Below are 14,831 nucleotides of genomic sequence, written 5' to 3'. Positions count from 1 at the left end.
GCGGTGGGCCCCTCCGGCGGCCCCCTGCGGAGCCGCCGCCTCGCCTGCTCTCATCTCCGCGGATTATCCGGCGCGGGGGTGACAACTCCCACGTCCTCCTGCGACATCACCTGCCAGGGAGTGTGCGGGCACAGGCGGCGCCCACTAAGCCGTCCCTGCCGCCGCGAGCAGGGACAGCGGAGGTGGCACGCGGCCCGGAGCTGCTGCTTCACCTGCCCTGGAGCGGCACCATGCGGCCCTGGCTCCCCCCTTTCACCCCCACTCCTGTCGTGGCACAAGCATCTTGACCTAGTCTGTGGCTCTGGGTGGCTCCCTGACTGCCAGTGGCACTGCGTGGGAGCACGGGCTCTGCCGTGGGACTCATGCTCCACAGCCATGGCCTGGAGCTGCTCCCATCTGAGATGGCATTGGAGGCAGTGCCCGTGGATGCCTTGGCCCAGCAGAGTTTCTGAGGCCCTGGTGCATCCCTGGGGTAGAGAAACAGACAGGGAACAGGTTCCCCTGTTTGCAGGACTACAGGCTAATGCAGCTGCCTGCTTGGAAAATTTCAACGTGAGTTGCATGTCCTGTTCCAGGTTGCCTGGCTGTCCCCGTGGAGCTGGGTCTGGCCACAGCCTTGCCCATACTAGGGAAGCTGCCCAGGAAGAGAGGGCTGCCAATGCAGGGAAGGGCTGCCTCCCCCACTGAAAACCCTCAGGGCTTAGAGACAGCCTCGGGTGCTGGCTCAGCACAGGGGTTACCCCATCCCCTCCCACCTTGCCTCGGATGGGCAGCTCTTCATGTCCCCAGGACACAGCCGGGAAGTTCTGAGCCTGTGATGCTGGTTGTATGCAGGGGGCTATGCAGGGCATGGCACAGGGTATCCAGGGCACCCATACAGGTGAGCCCACAGTGTCCCCAGTCATGTGGAAGGAGTGGTTGTGCAAAGCCTGGCCTCTGTCCTCTTCCAGGTGTGCCCCCTTCGAGGCTGCTATCCCAGACACCTAGAGGCACTGGCTCCCTCCTCTGCCCTTCCTTCTGGTCTTGGGAGACATAACCCTACCGCTGCTGTCAGCCCCACTAATGTCCCACCAGCAGCACCTCCTCCCTGTCCTCCCACAGCCATGGTGGCAGGGGATGGTATGTCCCAGCTATGAGCCTCAATCCTAGCACTGCTCTCCCCTCTTGGGCTCCCATGAGTACTGGCTCTGCCCTGGGGCGTGCTGGGCATTGCTCAGGCTGCACGGGGTACTGGGATGCAGGGTTCCAGCCCCACAGGTCTCCAGGCAGAGGGGTGACCTGTCCCTGACTGCTGCTGGCACTGCCTGGCTTGGTACCTCCCAGGGCACTGCCTGTGCCAGCCCGTGCTCCCGCACCCCTGGGGCTGGGGTGCCCCCAGGTGCCTTGTCTGGTCTGGAATAAGCCCTGCTGAGCTAAGCCAGGACCTGCTGTGACATCCGTCCCTAAAGGTGCCACCCTTGCAAGTGGCAGGAGGGGGGTGATGCAGACCAGCCAGATGGCAGGACTGAGCACGTCGTGGCTGCTGTCCGAGGCCATGGCTGGGTGTGACAAAACATACGTGGGAGAGAGCTGTGACGCAGGCTGTGTCCCATCTCAGCAGTGACGTGGCTCCTTCAGGGATATCTCTAAACAAGTCTCCTTGTCTCAGCTGACCTGAATGTCCTCATGTGCCCTGGTCCCAGGCTCTATGCTCTTTTCTTCCTCCGCCCTCCCACAGCCAGGACAGGGCATGGGCCATCCCTGGGGCTGGCTCAGCCAGATGGCAGTGGTGATCCTGCTCTTTAAATGCTAGGAAAAGAGAGGGGATGGAAGGAGGATTTGAGCTGCTCCAGCATCTCCTTGAAACCTGCAACCATGCATCAGGGAGGGTTGGGCAGTTGCTTCTCTGGTGCCCCATTGGTGCTAGTAACAACCCACCCCTTGTTTGGAAGCTGGGAGGTCTGGCAGACCAGTCACTCACCTGGAAGTAGCCTTCCCGTGCCTCCAAGCAATGGAACTGTCTCCAACATATCCTGTGGCTCTGGGAGCCTGGTGGCATCACCAGGGCTTGCCTAAAGAGTTACATTCTTCCAGCTGGGACTTGGCAAGTATGAGAGCTGGACACAGCCTCGGTCCCTGGCTTCCTAAACCATTTCCTTTTCCAGGACACTGTGGTGAGAAGGTCACTTGGCTGGACACCTGCCTTTGTCAGGGCCGCACCCAGGCCGATTGCTGCTGTGACTGACCCTTGGCAGGAAGACATCCTGCTGGCAGAGAGTCCCCAGCAGAGCAGCCATAGTCACAGGCAGGATCACAGGCAAGACAAGCTCTGATGCCTGTGCCTTCCAACATTAAATGAACCCAACCCAAAATCCCCTCTCCCACCCCTCAAAGTCACCTGAAGGGAGGAGCACAGCCCTCTCCCATCCCCAGCACCAGGCCAGTGGCTTTGGCCAGCTGCAGCTCCTGGCAGCTGGATTACTGTTCCAGAGGAGTCAGCAGTGAAACCAGGCAGGGGACAGCCCAACCAGGGGAATCCCTCTGCCTCCCATAAAAAAGGCCCAAGGCAGCAGAAGAAAGAGGCCAGCCAAGCTTGTTTGATAGCTTTATTGCTTCTGTGATATGACTGAATTGATGTGACATAAGCCGGCTTGGAGGAGCCTGCAAGACTCTTACCCTCCCTGCCTAGAGGGAAAATTTAAAAAAAAATGCAGAAACTAAAACTAATTTTAAAAACTCATTGAGTTCTTGCATCTTGGCTTGGTACAGTACCGGCAAATGCACTGGCCTTTTCGAGACCCTGTGCAGGCTGTGCAAGGAGCCAGAGCCCAGAGGGGCTGGGCTGTGGCCCCAGAGGGGCTCCTGCACTGAAGGACGCGTCTCTAATACTGCAAGTGACACACACTTGGTCCGAGAGCACACGCTGTGCTGGTGCCCATGGAGCTCAGCATGGTGGCTGCCTCCCTGCCAAACACTCTGGAAGCCCTTGCCCGTGTCCAGTTCTGCCCATACCCAACCCAACTGCGCCCATCTGACACAGACGGCCCTGTCCTGACACCTTCCCCCCCTCCCAGCAGGGCTCACACTGAGGGGCGGCACAGCATGGCCAGGCAGGGCCTCTCCACTTCTCTCTCCAAGGAAGGAGACACTGGAAGCCCAGAGATGCTGGGATGAGGAATGCTGGACTGGATCCTACTGCTGCCTTATGCTACCTGGCCATGGTGCTTACCTTTGGCACATGTGAGCTCGAGGCCATAGTATGGCCAGGCCTAACAGGGTGAGCTGGTGGTGGGATCCCAATGCCAGTGTGGTGGGCACTGACACAAATGCACAAGCAGCTCATGGTGTGGTCAGCATAGCAGCAGCAGCTCTCCAGCACCTCCTGTCCTCCAGAGCAGCACATGCAGCCTGCCCTGCAGCTCTCCAGACCTGCTCTCTGCACTAGCTGGAGCAAAACCCACTGTGGCCACTGGCTCCTGATCTGTGTTTCCCTGGGCTGTCTCCAGGCAGTTCCCTGCCACCCGAGTGGCCTTTCTGCACCACAGTGCACCAGAGGCACCAGGCAACCCCGCTCTATATTTAGGCTGTGGAGAATTCCCCTGGGCTCTCCCTTCCGATCTGACAAGGTGAGTCACTGTGAGGGAGAGGCCAAGACTCACATCCGTCCCACTGACCCTGCTCTGACCCGCGCGCCGCTCCGAGCTGCCGGCACTGTGGCGTCTCGAGGGCGGGAGGTGGCTGCAGGTGCACCTGGGGAGGCAGCCAAAAGAACAGCACCCAGGAGCAAAACCCAGTGCTGTGCACTGCTCCTGGAGCTGGAGCCCCATCGCCTGGCCATGGGCCGCTCTGTGGTGTCAGTGAGCCAGAGGAGAGTCTTGGTCCCCAAAACGCTCTTTCCTTCTGCATGCAGGTGGTCCTGACCCACCACAGTCACTCTGGACCATGCACTGATCTATTCAACTTGGACTCTTCTGCCTGGAGACCCCTGTTAAGGTGGACAGAAGGGCTTGGAGTGACCTCCCTGTCTGTAGGGTCAACTTCCCATCAGGACCTGTTCACGGCTGTGGTGGAGAGCTGGGATGACAGGGGAGGCTAAGCAGTGGCCACGCTGTGTCCTTGGACCTGGAGCCAGGGAGCTGCAAGATAAAAGCACCCTGGAGCTTTGTAGTGTTCAATAATTAAATTGAACAGTCCTCTGTGGGGGTCCCAGCAGAGACACCAAAGGCTCTTCCCTCCTCCTTCCAGATGCAGCTGCCCACTCTGCCATCTCAGCTCACTGCAGCCCATGGATGCAGCCCTAGGGCTCTCATGGCAGCTGGTTAAAGCACCAAGACTGAGAGTGGGTGTCAACCCTTCCCCAGCCACAGCCTCAGCCAGACCCAGGCCAAGCATTCCCACTGCCAGCATGGCTGGGACTCAACAGAAGATGGTCCCAAGTCCAGGCTGACACCCAGGAGCTGCAAAGGGAGGGTTGCCTGGTGAGAACCATGGAAATTCAGTCCCATGGAGTCTGCAAGAAGGATAAACAAATTGGGAGATACTTAAAAGGAATATCTGCTACAGCATATGCTCAAAAACCTGCTGCAAACCTCACAGAGCATCCTGAAAGGAGGCATGTCCCTGGGGGAACAGGGACTGCCTGGCTGGGAGGCCAGAGCAGTGGGGATGGGACATGGGAAGGGTAAAGGGAAGGAGAGCCTTCCAGCATGCCTTCTGCAGCCCAGAAGCAGCAGGAACTTTGAGCTGCTCCCAGATGACAAGGGAAACAGCAGCCACAACAAGAAGCTGGGCGGGACTCGCCCCTGAGCAAGCTCCTTGGCTACAGGCACAGCAGGCAGGAGAAGCTCCTGAGGGAGGCATCCCACACTGCTCTGTAAGCAGCACTCAGTGCCATGTCCTGGGAGCTGCCTCTGCCTGCAGCCTGGTCTCAAACCATCCTTTGCTGCTCTGCCCCATGCCTGGGTCACTGCCTGCCCGTCCTACACACCCCCTTGGGGGTCTCAGGTCCAAAGCCACAATCCCTGCAATCAGCAGGTGCAGAGCTGGTCTAGGGGAGCCATGCGAGCCCTGCTCTGAGCATTCCTTGCCCATGCCAGGGTCATGCTCCTTTCAGTCCAGAGCAAGGCAGACTGCAATCCTTGGGCTATGTCAGACACAGTGTCAGGACCATGAGCCCAACCCACATCTCCCCTCTGGGATCCCCCTCCGCTGACCCCAGCACCGGCTGGCTGTGTGCCAGTGCCTTGACACCCACGTACTGGGACAGTGCCTTGGGTGCACTCCAGCCTGCTCCAGGCCAGGAGAGCACAGGAGCCACTTTCCACATGTAACTGCTCATTCCCTTGGCAACCTCCCTTCTGCTCTTCAGGTGGATGAGACCACCCTGCTGCCCTCGCACTTGGCCACGTTGATCAGTTTATTCCAGCTCCTCTGAAATACGTATACAAATCAAATGTGCAAATAGTGCATCTTGGGACCAAGAGGGCAGAGGAAGGACGTGCCCCTGAGAGCAGGAGGAGCAGCAGTGCTAGAGCAGCACGGGAGGAGCTTGAAAATGAAGTGAGCAGGGGCTGAGCAGAGGGTGAGAGTTCCCATCAGGTTCCATCATCATTGAGGTCACACGTCGCTTAAATAGGGAACATGATTGAGTCTGGAACGTAAAACAAACATCTTCAGCAGTCTGCTCTCAAACTGTAAAGCTTGAGATCTCTGCTCAAGATCTGACCTCCTTCCAAAGAATAAATTACTCCCCTCCCACACAAAACCAAAGCGAGATGCTGTCCAGAAACAGTGACACAAGTCTGCATGGACTCTTCAGGGGCCCTGCACAGCAGGCACAAACCAAGAGGCCTGAAAGCCTTCAGCACAACAGGGCAGGCTCCTCTACATCGTGACAGGCAGGAAGGTGGGGAGGGTCTGCTGTAGGCAGAGAAAGCCACTGGCTCCCTGCTCCACCTCGGGGTCAGGGCAGAGGCAGAGCAAATGGCTATGGAAAACACAGCCAAGTCAGTGGCTGCTGTTGCTGCCTCTGTGGAGGATGTGAAGGAAAAATGCAGAAAAACAAACCCATGCTCATCTCCATCCAGAGGCTCCAAGTGGAGAATGAGAGGAAGCCATTATTCTCCCTTTGAATCGTAGCAGCACCAATGACACCAAAGTTTTGGATGGATTTGTTTTCCTGGGGAAAGGTCAGAGGCTGGTGACAATGCAGATGGAGCATGAAGAGGCCAGGTTTTTCACAGGGCTGTGCGCAAGCAGACTTTGTCTTGTACCTTGGTATTTCTAGTATGGTTCCAGCAGAGTCTTTTAAAAAATAATACTTTGTACATTCAGGCTTTGCTGCCTCGGGGCAGCATCACCTCCCATTTGGCACTAATCATTGTATTCACAAACCTTTCTTCTCTCTCCTGAGTCTTTCCTGTCTAATTCAGGATGCAGAAGATCTGTCTGCGATGCAGAGTTCAAGAACTGTCCACTCAGCCCCTTGCCCACCTCCTGCCAGCTCTAGGCCTGGAGGTGGGAGATGTAACCCTCGTGCAGACTGGCAATGCAAGAGGGTCTTCCCGGAGCACCTGGGCATCTCTGTGTGTCTTCAGTGAGGTGGGATTCTTGCAGGGGGCTGCCAGTGCCTGCTCCCAGAGCTGCAGCGTGTCTCCGTCTCCTCCCTTGGACGCAGTGGCTGCAGCCACTCAGATCCCACTGGTTAGGTCAGTGATGACTCGGGCTTTCACCAGCTTCCTCAGGAATTCCTTCTCCCGCTGGATGTTGTGCGTCCAGGACTGGAAGAAAATGAGAGAGATAGGAGGTCAGCAACTACCCTGGCCAAGCATGTTCCTGTCCCTCATGCCTGGGAGACTGTCAAGGACACAGATCCTGCTGCAGATCAGAACAGCCCTTGCACACCAAGGACCTTCTTTTATGTAAGGCTGACACAGTCAGCAGGGTCAGACCTGTGTACCTAAGGTAGAAAGTTTCCCTTGTGGGCTGAGGGAAGCTTTTTGGCATGGTGAGATCTGGGCAATCCAGATCCCTTGGGCAGATGTGCCCTCCCAAACTACTGCACACAGGAGTCCAACAGCACAGCAAGGTGATGGTCTATGCCAGGGAACAGAACTGGCAGAGGACACAATGGAAGGACGTGTACCCACCACACACAGCGCCCTGCCAGGCCATGGCAGTGTGTGGGGGTGGATCCAGCTGAAACACCCCAAGACCATCCCCATCAAAGCTGACTCTTGCTTCTGCTAGCTCTGTCCAGAGGAAATCACATGCTAAAGGTTACACTAATACAATGTGAAGGGTGAAACGGCCACATCTTACAGCAGTCACTTCAGAGCAGTGATTGCTATAGCTGGTGTCAGCCCACCAGATGTGTTCCTTGCAGCAGGCTTGAGCTGGGATCACAGCATCTGCCATCACTCATCTGTGCTGGGACTATTGAAGCACCTAATGAAAGCAGGAAGTGGTTTGTCACGCCATGGAGCCCAAGGCAGAACAGGGAAAAGCAACTTTCCCCAAAATCTCCCACAGGACAAGAATCACAGTACATGATTTCGACACAGTGCTCTGGTCAGCAGGTAATCTGAGCTCTGAATACAATCTGGACCATGACAAAATCACTCTACAGGATCCTCCCTGAAATGGCCTCAAACCAACAGAGCATCAGCCCAACGAGCCCACTGAGGGCACTCTGTCATAGGTATCAAAATCCAGTTTACCCACTGCCAAACCATGGGCACCTGCCTGCAAGGCACTGGTTGTATCCATCATGCACAGTGTGCATGTGGCTCTCCTGTCATCCTGCTTATCCTGCCCTGTCCTGTCTGGGACAAGCAGCTCTCAGCCATGACTGCTGTGTGACACTGACAGCCCCAGGCATGACATGCACACGATGGGCTGACAAGAGGTTCAAGGTCCTTCTCTACATCTCCAGCACATTTTGGAAATATCTTTCTTGCTGCTACTGCACATTTATAAGTTACTTTCATCCCCTCAGTGCACAGGAATGACAACAGTTACAGCTGCTAAAGAAACTTCAGGCAGGTAAAAGAAGTCTCTGACTTCCTCTGCTTCCAGTGACACTGTCACCTGAATGCTGGAAAGGCTACACCACTACAGGGAACGGGACCACACACGGAGAACTGTGTTGGTGCTCCTTGGGACTCTGGAAATGCATCAGCCCTATCTCTAAACTGAAAAGGTACTGCTCTGAAACAACTCAGTGCATGGCTTCAGCTAATGTAAAACCAGAAACTGACAAGTGGCACTGGGAATAAGGGTTACAAAGGCTCATAAAATGAAAAAAGCCTCAGTTCCAGAAAGCAGCAGTGGGAACGATGGTGGCACAGAGAGAGCTGGGAGAGCAGGGCTGAGTGTTGGAGCCAGAGAGCCAGGATCCCCCAGTGTGCTGGAAACAGTTCCACATGTGGCATGTCAGCCTGGGGCCCTGGGCTTGGCCCCTGCCATGCTGCAGTGTCACTTGTGCCAGCACAGCCCCTTGCTAGGAAGGCTCAGCCTGAGAGTTTGGGTGAGCTCCTGCCCACAGGCAGGCAGCACTGCCTGCAGGCACAGAGGCCACGCTGGGACACCAGGCTCAGTGCATTCACTTGCGTCTGGCTGGGATGGTTGTTGAAACCTGCCTGGAGCACCAGGAGCCTGATACCTCATAGCACAATCTGAGCCCTCCTCCACGCCTTTCAGCCTCATCACACAGTCTGAGAAGCCACCTGGTTTTGGCCAGGACAACCGATCGTGTTTGTGTTTTTTTGTCCAGATGAACTGGGGAAGCAGCCACTTGTAGGCAAACTCAAACCACCTAAAATGCCACCTCAGGCCACGTGCAAGTGCCTTATCTGATGGCAGGAGGAAATCTGCTTTGTGAAAAGTACAAGTGGAGCAGGAATTTAAATTCAGGAGGTAGATAACAAAACTTTGGATGATACAATTGCAGTCTCTCACATTAGAGCTAGGTCTGGCTCCAGCACTCACTGCAAAGCTGCTGGCAAGACCTACCAACCTGTGGTTGTTCAGCACCCAGGCTGCTCTATACCCTAGGCACTGCCACTAACTCCTTTTTACAAGAAGACAGTCACACAAAAGGCTATTCAGCCTCCCACCTGATCCATGGATCTTAGTGATGTCCACATCAGTACTCTCTAATGTTTTGTGGCTAATGTAAGCCCACAGAGGAAGAGGTTCCCTCGTGAGAACACGCTTTCATCCCTCCCAAAGAGCACTGTCGGGGCCCTCAGTGCAGTGCTGCTCCCCCATGAGCAGCAGGGGCAGGAGGGATGAGGCATGTCTCCAACACCAGCTCCAGTTACTGATTACCCAGAGGGACTCACTCATCCCACTGACAGACCGAGCTGATCAGACTGAGGAAGCTGCATTCCAGCACCAGCAGTGGGGACAAGAGCCAGAGCAGTTTTCTCAAAACTGACAGGAAAGCAGGCACCTCAGTCCCACTGCTCCAACGGGAAAAGGCAACAAAATACACCCTAAATCCCAGAAGGTTTCAGGGTGTATACACCTCAAATAGCACCATGGGTATACACCGTAAATAGAACACACTGCCAGCAGAAAACTCCAGCTCTTTTCTTGTCAATCTGCACCTCAAAGACAGTGATGGAGCAGTTTAGAGCATTTACTGTCACCTCCACCTTCCTGTCCCTGCATATCACCACCACTGCTGCAACCTGGCAGACTGGCTCTGCCCTCTCTCCTCTGCTGCTCACATCCAATGCAGCTTCCACTTGCGGAATCAAACAGGCTGCTTGCCTGAGCCCGTGGTTAGAGCAATGAACTTTGAGAGTTACAACAGGAACATCCCAGGAGGCTCCAGACCCCTTCTTGTTCTCCAGGGATCAGGCTGAGATTTCCTGCGCTTTGGGTCTGTCTCTGAGTAGTGGACGTTTGCTTTTTCCAGTGGAGAGCAAAGCAGAGGGAGCAGAGTTACTCTGCCAGCGCTGTTATGGCTGTTTATCCCAGGGAGGTGGCAGTGGCTCTGAGTGCTTGGTCACAGTTATTAGATGAAAATTTATCATCAATTAAAGCCACCTTTCAGGGTTATGCAAATGCAGCAGCCCCAAACCACCTATCCTTTTTATCTTGACAATTCCACAAAGAAGCACAAAACATCATCTGTCACTTCAAGAAAAGCCAAGTGGAATATTTTAAGCCTAAGCAAATGTTTCAGAGACAAACCCAGGAGGAAGGTAAGCTCCCTGTCTGTAATCAATTACAGTCGGGGAATGCCTCAGCTTCAGACCACATTAGTCTTATCAAGCATGCTGCAATTTAAATACAGGAACACTAAATTAGAGAGAGTGAGTCAATGAGGAATGCATTCAAGAAAAACAGCAAGTTGTAGAGAAGGAGTTTTCTCAGTTCTGTTACATCCTCTGTATTTCTGCATGTCAGCAGCACTTCTCCACAAAAACCCGCACAGAAACGAAAGCCGAGCAAGAAGTGCTACTTCACTGGCAACAGTCGGCTTCCAGTCTCCACGAGTGCTAATTTATCTTTGTCTTTAACCTTCACTGCCTTGTCTCTAGAGCTGCTTAATTTTCATCATCAGACTGCCCCACTGTGCTTGAAACCGCTTGGGATTCGCACGTACCTAAACAAAGGGGTGGCTGGGCACCCTCATCTTCTTGTCTTTAGGGGATTTACTCACAGCTCCTTTATGCCCAGTCATTCTTACATCAACTTTAAATTTCTAACAGCTGTTTTCACTCCTGCTTACTCTTGCTACACTCACAGAGAGAGAAACTGTATCTCTTTTTAGTCTTCATTTTACCAAGTTAAACAAGGAACGCCTTTCTTCTACCAAAACAAGCTGTTCATTTACACCATGAAAACTGGGAAATCTCACAGAATTATAGTAGCTCCCTCTGCCCCTATTTACTCCAGATTTACTTCTCATGAGCTAGGAAAAAACGCTCAGCAGCACCTCATGCAGATGCAATTCCCTCACTCAACAAGCAGTCCCTTCCTCTAGTCTTTCCAGAGATGTATTTGCCTTTTTTTTGGTTTTTTTTCTTCCCATTAACAGTCTGGCAGCCTGAATTATTCTGTGATTTATTTCTACCTACCTAAGCACTTTCCTCCTCTACCATTGCCAAATAATGCTATCCCAGATTAGAATCAAAATGTCTATTATTGCCCCAAGTAGCATGACCTTCCATTCATAATCTTAGGTTGCATGCCACCCAATTCACTACTGATCTCAAGGTGCTCATGGCCTTCCTGGATGGTATTTTGATCCTCCCTTGTTGACCACACCTGGTTTTGTCTCATCACAAATTCCACTCGCACACCATTGCCTTCAGTGCCAAAAATCATTAAAGCAAACACTAAACACGACCTCCTGCAGAGGAACTCCCAGCTTCCATTCAGTGCTGCTCTTTGTGCTCTCTCTTAGAGAGACTATTCATGTACAGGTGTTGCACCAAACCCTGGCTTCTGAAGCTGAACTAATGATAATATCTCACAGGATTGCACGCTTACCTGAACTTCTGACAGGCGGGACCGCTACACTTCCTCTGTCCCAAGAATTATTTTCTTTTAAATCAAATAAAGATATTAAATTAGTTTTTGTAAACCTGCCTTTGGTAAGTCCATGTTGTGTTTGCTTTCAGGATTTAAATATTCTTTCATTTAAACTCTGCTCTGAAGTTCTGAAACCTCTGAGGCTGGTTTAAGAGTTCTGAATTTGACAGGACTATTTTCCTTCACTTGTTCCCATACCACTCCCCCCCTCCCAAAAAAAAAAAAAAAAGAAGGGAAAAAGAGGTATTATATCCACTACCAGCTAATCCTGTGGAACTTGATAGATTTATTGTGGACCTTTTCCTCTGGACTTGCAGCTTAATTGGCTCAAAGTGGAACAGAGATCTCTTGGGCTCTCACACCTTCTGCATTAGCTTCAACAGCTTCTGCCTTTCAGTGCTGACCCAGTAATTTTCGTTTTCTGTGAACTTCTCACCGTAATCGACCCTTTCCCTCACATGCATCATATCATCCTGATAGAGGTAATATATATATTCATGTGGTTCTTACTTTAATCATTCTGCTTCCTTCACCTCCTTGGATGTCAGTCCTGATAATTCTTTCCTTGCTTCCTTATTAATTGTTTGTCAGTGACACTGTTCAGTATTTGCTAATTTTCCTTTGCAACATCTAGTTCAACTTGACTTTTGCCAGTTTCTACTTTATCTCTGTCCCTTCCAGCCATCAGGAGTGAAGTCTTTTGATGCTCTTCTATTACTTCTAACACCATTTGAAGCAGGTCTTTACGAAATTATATTTACAGCCTTTTTCTGCCAGTTTTCCTCTTGCTGCAAACATGAATCACAGATAATTATTGTACTGTCACAAACAAGACTTCAAGTCTACAATAAGTCCATGAACTCTTCAGTGAATGTGCTTTTAGTAGCCCATTCTCCAAGGCTAGGCCTAAATTCAGAGAGGTCAGAGTCTGCATGCATGGCCCAATTCCACTGAGCACCCTGCCACCCCTGCTGAGTCTATATACAGCCCTGCTTATCAAGCTCCCTCCTTTTGGGAGCAAAATCTGAGTTATATCATCCCTTCTGTTGAGTTTCCATTTAATTTAACCATGAAGGTGCTTGATCAAAGGCTATTTCCTAAAGTGTCCCTCTGCCAGGTCTTCATACATGCCCAAAACAGCTGTGAAAGGCCCACAGCTCTTCTGGTGCCCTCCCAGCTGGTGAGAAGAGCTGTGCCAGCCACTGTGTCTGGGAATACCTGGGCTCTCCTTTTGACAATCCGACTGTACATCCCTGCCAGTGCCATTTCTGGGGGCACCCAGCACCCCACAGACAGCTGTGTTCAATGCTGGGGTCAGCAGCTGGGCTCTAACCCACCTCTGTAGATCCTTTACTGCCTTCTCCTACAGAGAACGTGTCCAAACCCCAATTCTGCTTCTGTCCATTCTACAGCTGTACTTTCCTTGTTGTCCTTAGTGCACAGTGATATCCTGAGTGTCACAGTACTTCTGTCCTTCTGAGCAAGGCAATACCTGTGCTCTGGCCAGGGCTGCTATTCCAACAATCTTTTCCAGATTTCTGTTATATAGACACACAGTCCTTATGCACAGGAACAGCATGTGAGGCCTTTGCTCAGCTCCAACGCTGTCAAACAGGTGGCTTTTAAACAAAGACAAAAATGTATAAACTTCATCAGTCATCACTGCCGGCCCCAAGAAAAAGCACTGCCCTTTCAGAGGTGCCCCTGCCCCAGCCCCTAACCTCCCCCTCAAAAGCTGACCTCCATTTCAGTCTGCACCACTCCTTGTACTGCAATCACAATTCATCAGCCAGGCTCCAATAGCCATGTTTTCAGTCTATAAATCACCACGCCAGACATCTGCCCGGCTTTCAAAGGAGTTTTGTTCTTCTCGTTGGCTACCACAAACTTTAAGGTACTTGGAAGCCTGAAGCAGCCCTACCACCCCCTCCCCAGCAAGTTGTGTTGATTTAAAATGCAAAAGGCAGCTTCCCAGAGAGAGCCCAGATGATGATAAAGCACTATTGTCTGTGCCTTTATGGTTCAAGACTCCAAACTCGATGTTTGCGGATTATTCTGAGAGGTAGCTGCTGTCGGCGAGAGACAGAGACAAAGCTGTGTGTCACTGCATGCTGCAGGCCACCTCCCCTGGCCCTTGTGACAGCCCTTACACAGCCTGAATGAGAAGTGTTACAAGATGGTGTCCTCAGCATCCCACAAAGACCTGCTGGGGAAGGGGCCAGTGATCAGAAAGAAGCCATCAAAGGCTGCCCTGCCACCTCCCCCTCAGGTCAGGCACTGAGTCACTGAGGTGCTGGGCACAGCTGTATCAAAGAGCTGACACCTCCAACAGCACTGCTGGTGCTTGACCTGCTTCTCCAGTAAAAAGAGACTCGCCAGCAGCTCCACTGTGGGACACAAACACTGCAGGCAGCTCTGCATGAGCAAGGCTGGCTTTGAACCATGAATTGCCCTTTCTGCCACTCATAAGTGTGTGAGGCAGTCTGCAGCCAGCTGCTGAGAAGACAGCCCAGGATGTTCCCTGTGTGGCACCTGAGGTAACTCCCTGCTCACATTCTTGCTCCCACAAGAAATGACCGGGGATAGAAGCTCACCTCTGGATCATGAGGCTTGGGAAGACTGTGCTGGGGCAGAGCACATGGAGGAGGGATGCTGGGAGCCTGTCTTGGGCTTCATTCCCATGATTTAGCACAGCCCCCTGCTCTCTCAGTTTCATAAGCTGCTTATGGATCTGTTTTTACTATTCTAAACAGTCACTTTCCCATCCTTAAATAATTTCTATTTCACTCTATTTTAAAATTATTCCTTTTCCTCACCACCATTTCCACGTTTCCTTCGCTATGTTCCCAGTGGGTCTGACACTTCTACATTAATAGAAGACAGTGACCTGTGATAAAAATACATTTTTATGGAGTGCTTGGACAGGAAGCATTACAGGATCTGAGCAAGACATAAAAATACAATAAAGTATATGAAAATCCAACTCCAATAGATTCATTGCCATGAAAACAGAAACAAGCGAGCAGACACCTTGGCAAAGACTCAATTTTTTGTACAGCATTCATGGAAGCAGGCAAGGGACAAAAGCTGTTGCAAAGTTATTTGGAATAGGGAAAATAAAAAACTGAACGGAGGTGACACACTTGGCCATTCTGCATTTTGCAAGCTAAAACAAAGAGATGGGATAAGAGCTGAAAAATCACCTGTGAGAGTTTATACAACAGCACTGGGTCTGTTGGGCACTGGAGTCCCAGTAAGAGATCAGAGAACAAAGTTTGTCCTGACACCACCCAGAAATCTCC

At 52.1% G+C, this 14,831-nt stretch overlaps 2 protein-coding genes across 8 annotated transcripts in view; both read right to left on the bottom strand.

The window, feature by feature from the left end:
- The window catches only part of ARTN (artemin), an 11,849-nt gene extending 9,710 nt beyond the window's left edge, over nucleotides 1–2,139 (bottom strand). The window contains exon 1 of the mRNA XM_005423159.2: nucleotides 1,961–2,139. Coding sequence (XP_005423216.2) covers nucleotides 1,961–2,009 — 49 coding nt within the window. The 5' untranslated portion in view covers nucleotides 2,010–2,139. The remainder of the gene's footprint in view (nucleotides 1–1,960) is intronic.
- Nucleotides 2,140–2,571: 432 nt separating this feature from the next.
- Nucleotides 2,572–14,831, bottom strand: part of ST3GAL3 (ST3 beta-galactoside alpha-2,3-sialyltransferase 3) — a 176,022-nt gene continuing 163,762 nt past the window's right edge. For 6 of the 7 annotated variants that reach the window (XM_005423104.2, XM_031058694.1, XM_005423105.2 and 3 more), the window contains one exon: nucleotides 2,572–6,758. In XM_005423104.2, the coding sequence (XP_005423161.1) occupies nucleotides 6,669–6,758 (90 nt within the window). In that variant the 3' untranslated portion in view covers nucleotides 2,572–6,668. The remainder of the gene's footprint in view (nucleotides 6,759–14,831) is intronic. The other variant, XR_004081944.1, reaches the window with a different exon arrangement.

This window comes from Geospiza fortis, unplaced genomic scaffold (genome assembly GCF_000277835.1).
Source record: "Geospiza fortis unplaced genomic scaffold, GeoFor_1.0 scaffold333, whole genome shotgun sequence".
Taxonomy (NCBI): Eukaryota; Metazoa; Chordata; class Aves; order Passeriformes; family Thraupidae; genus Geospiza; species Geospiza fortis.
This window is presented reverse-complemented; position numbering and strand designations above follow the sequence as displayed.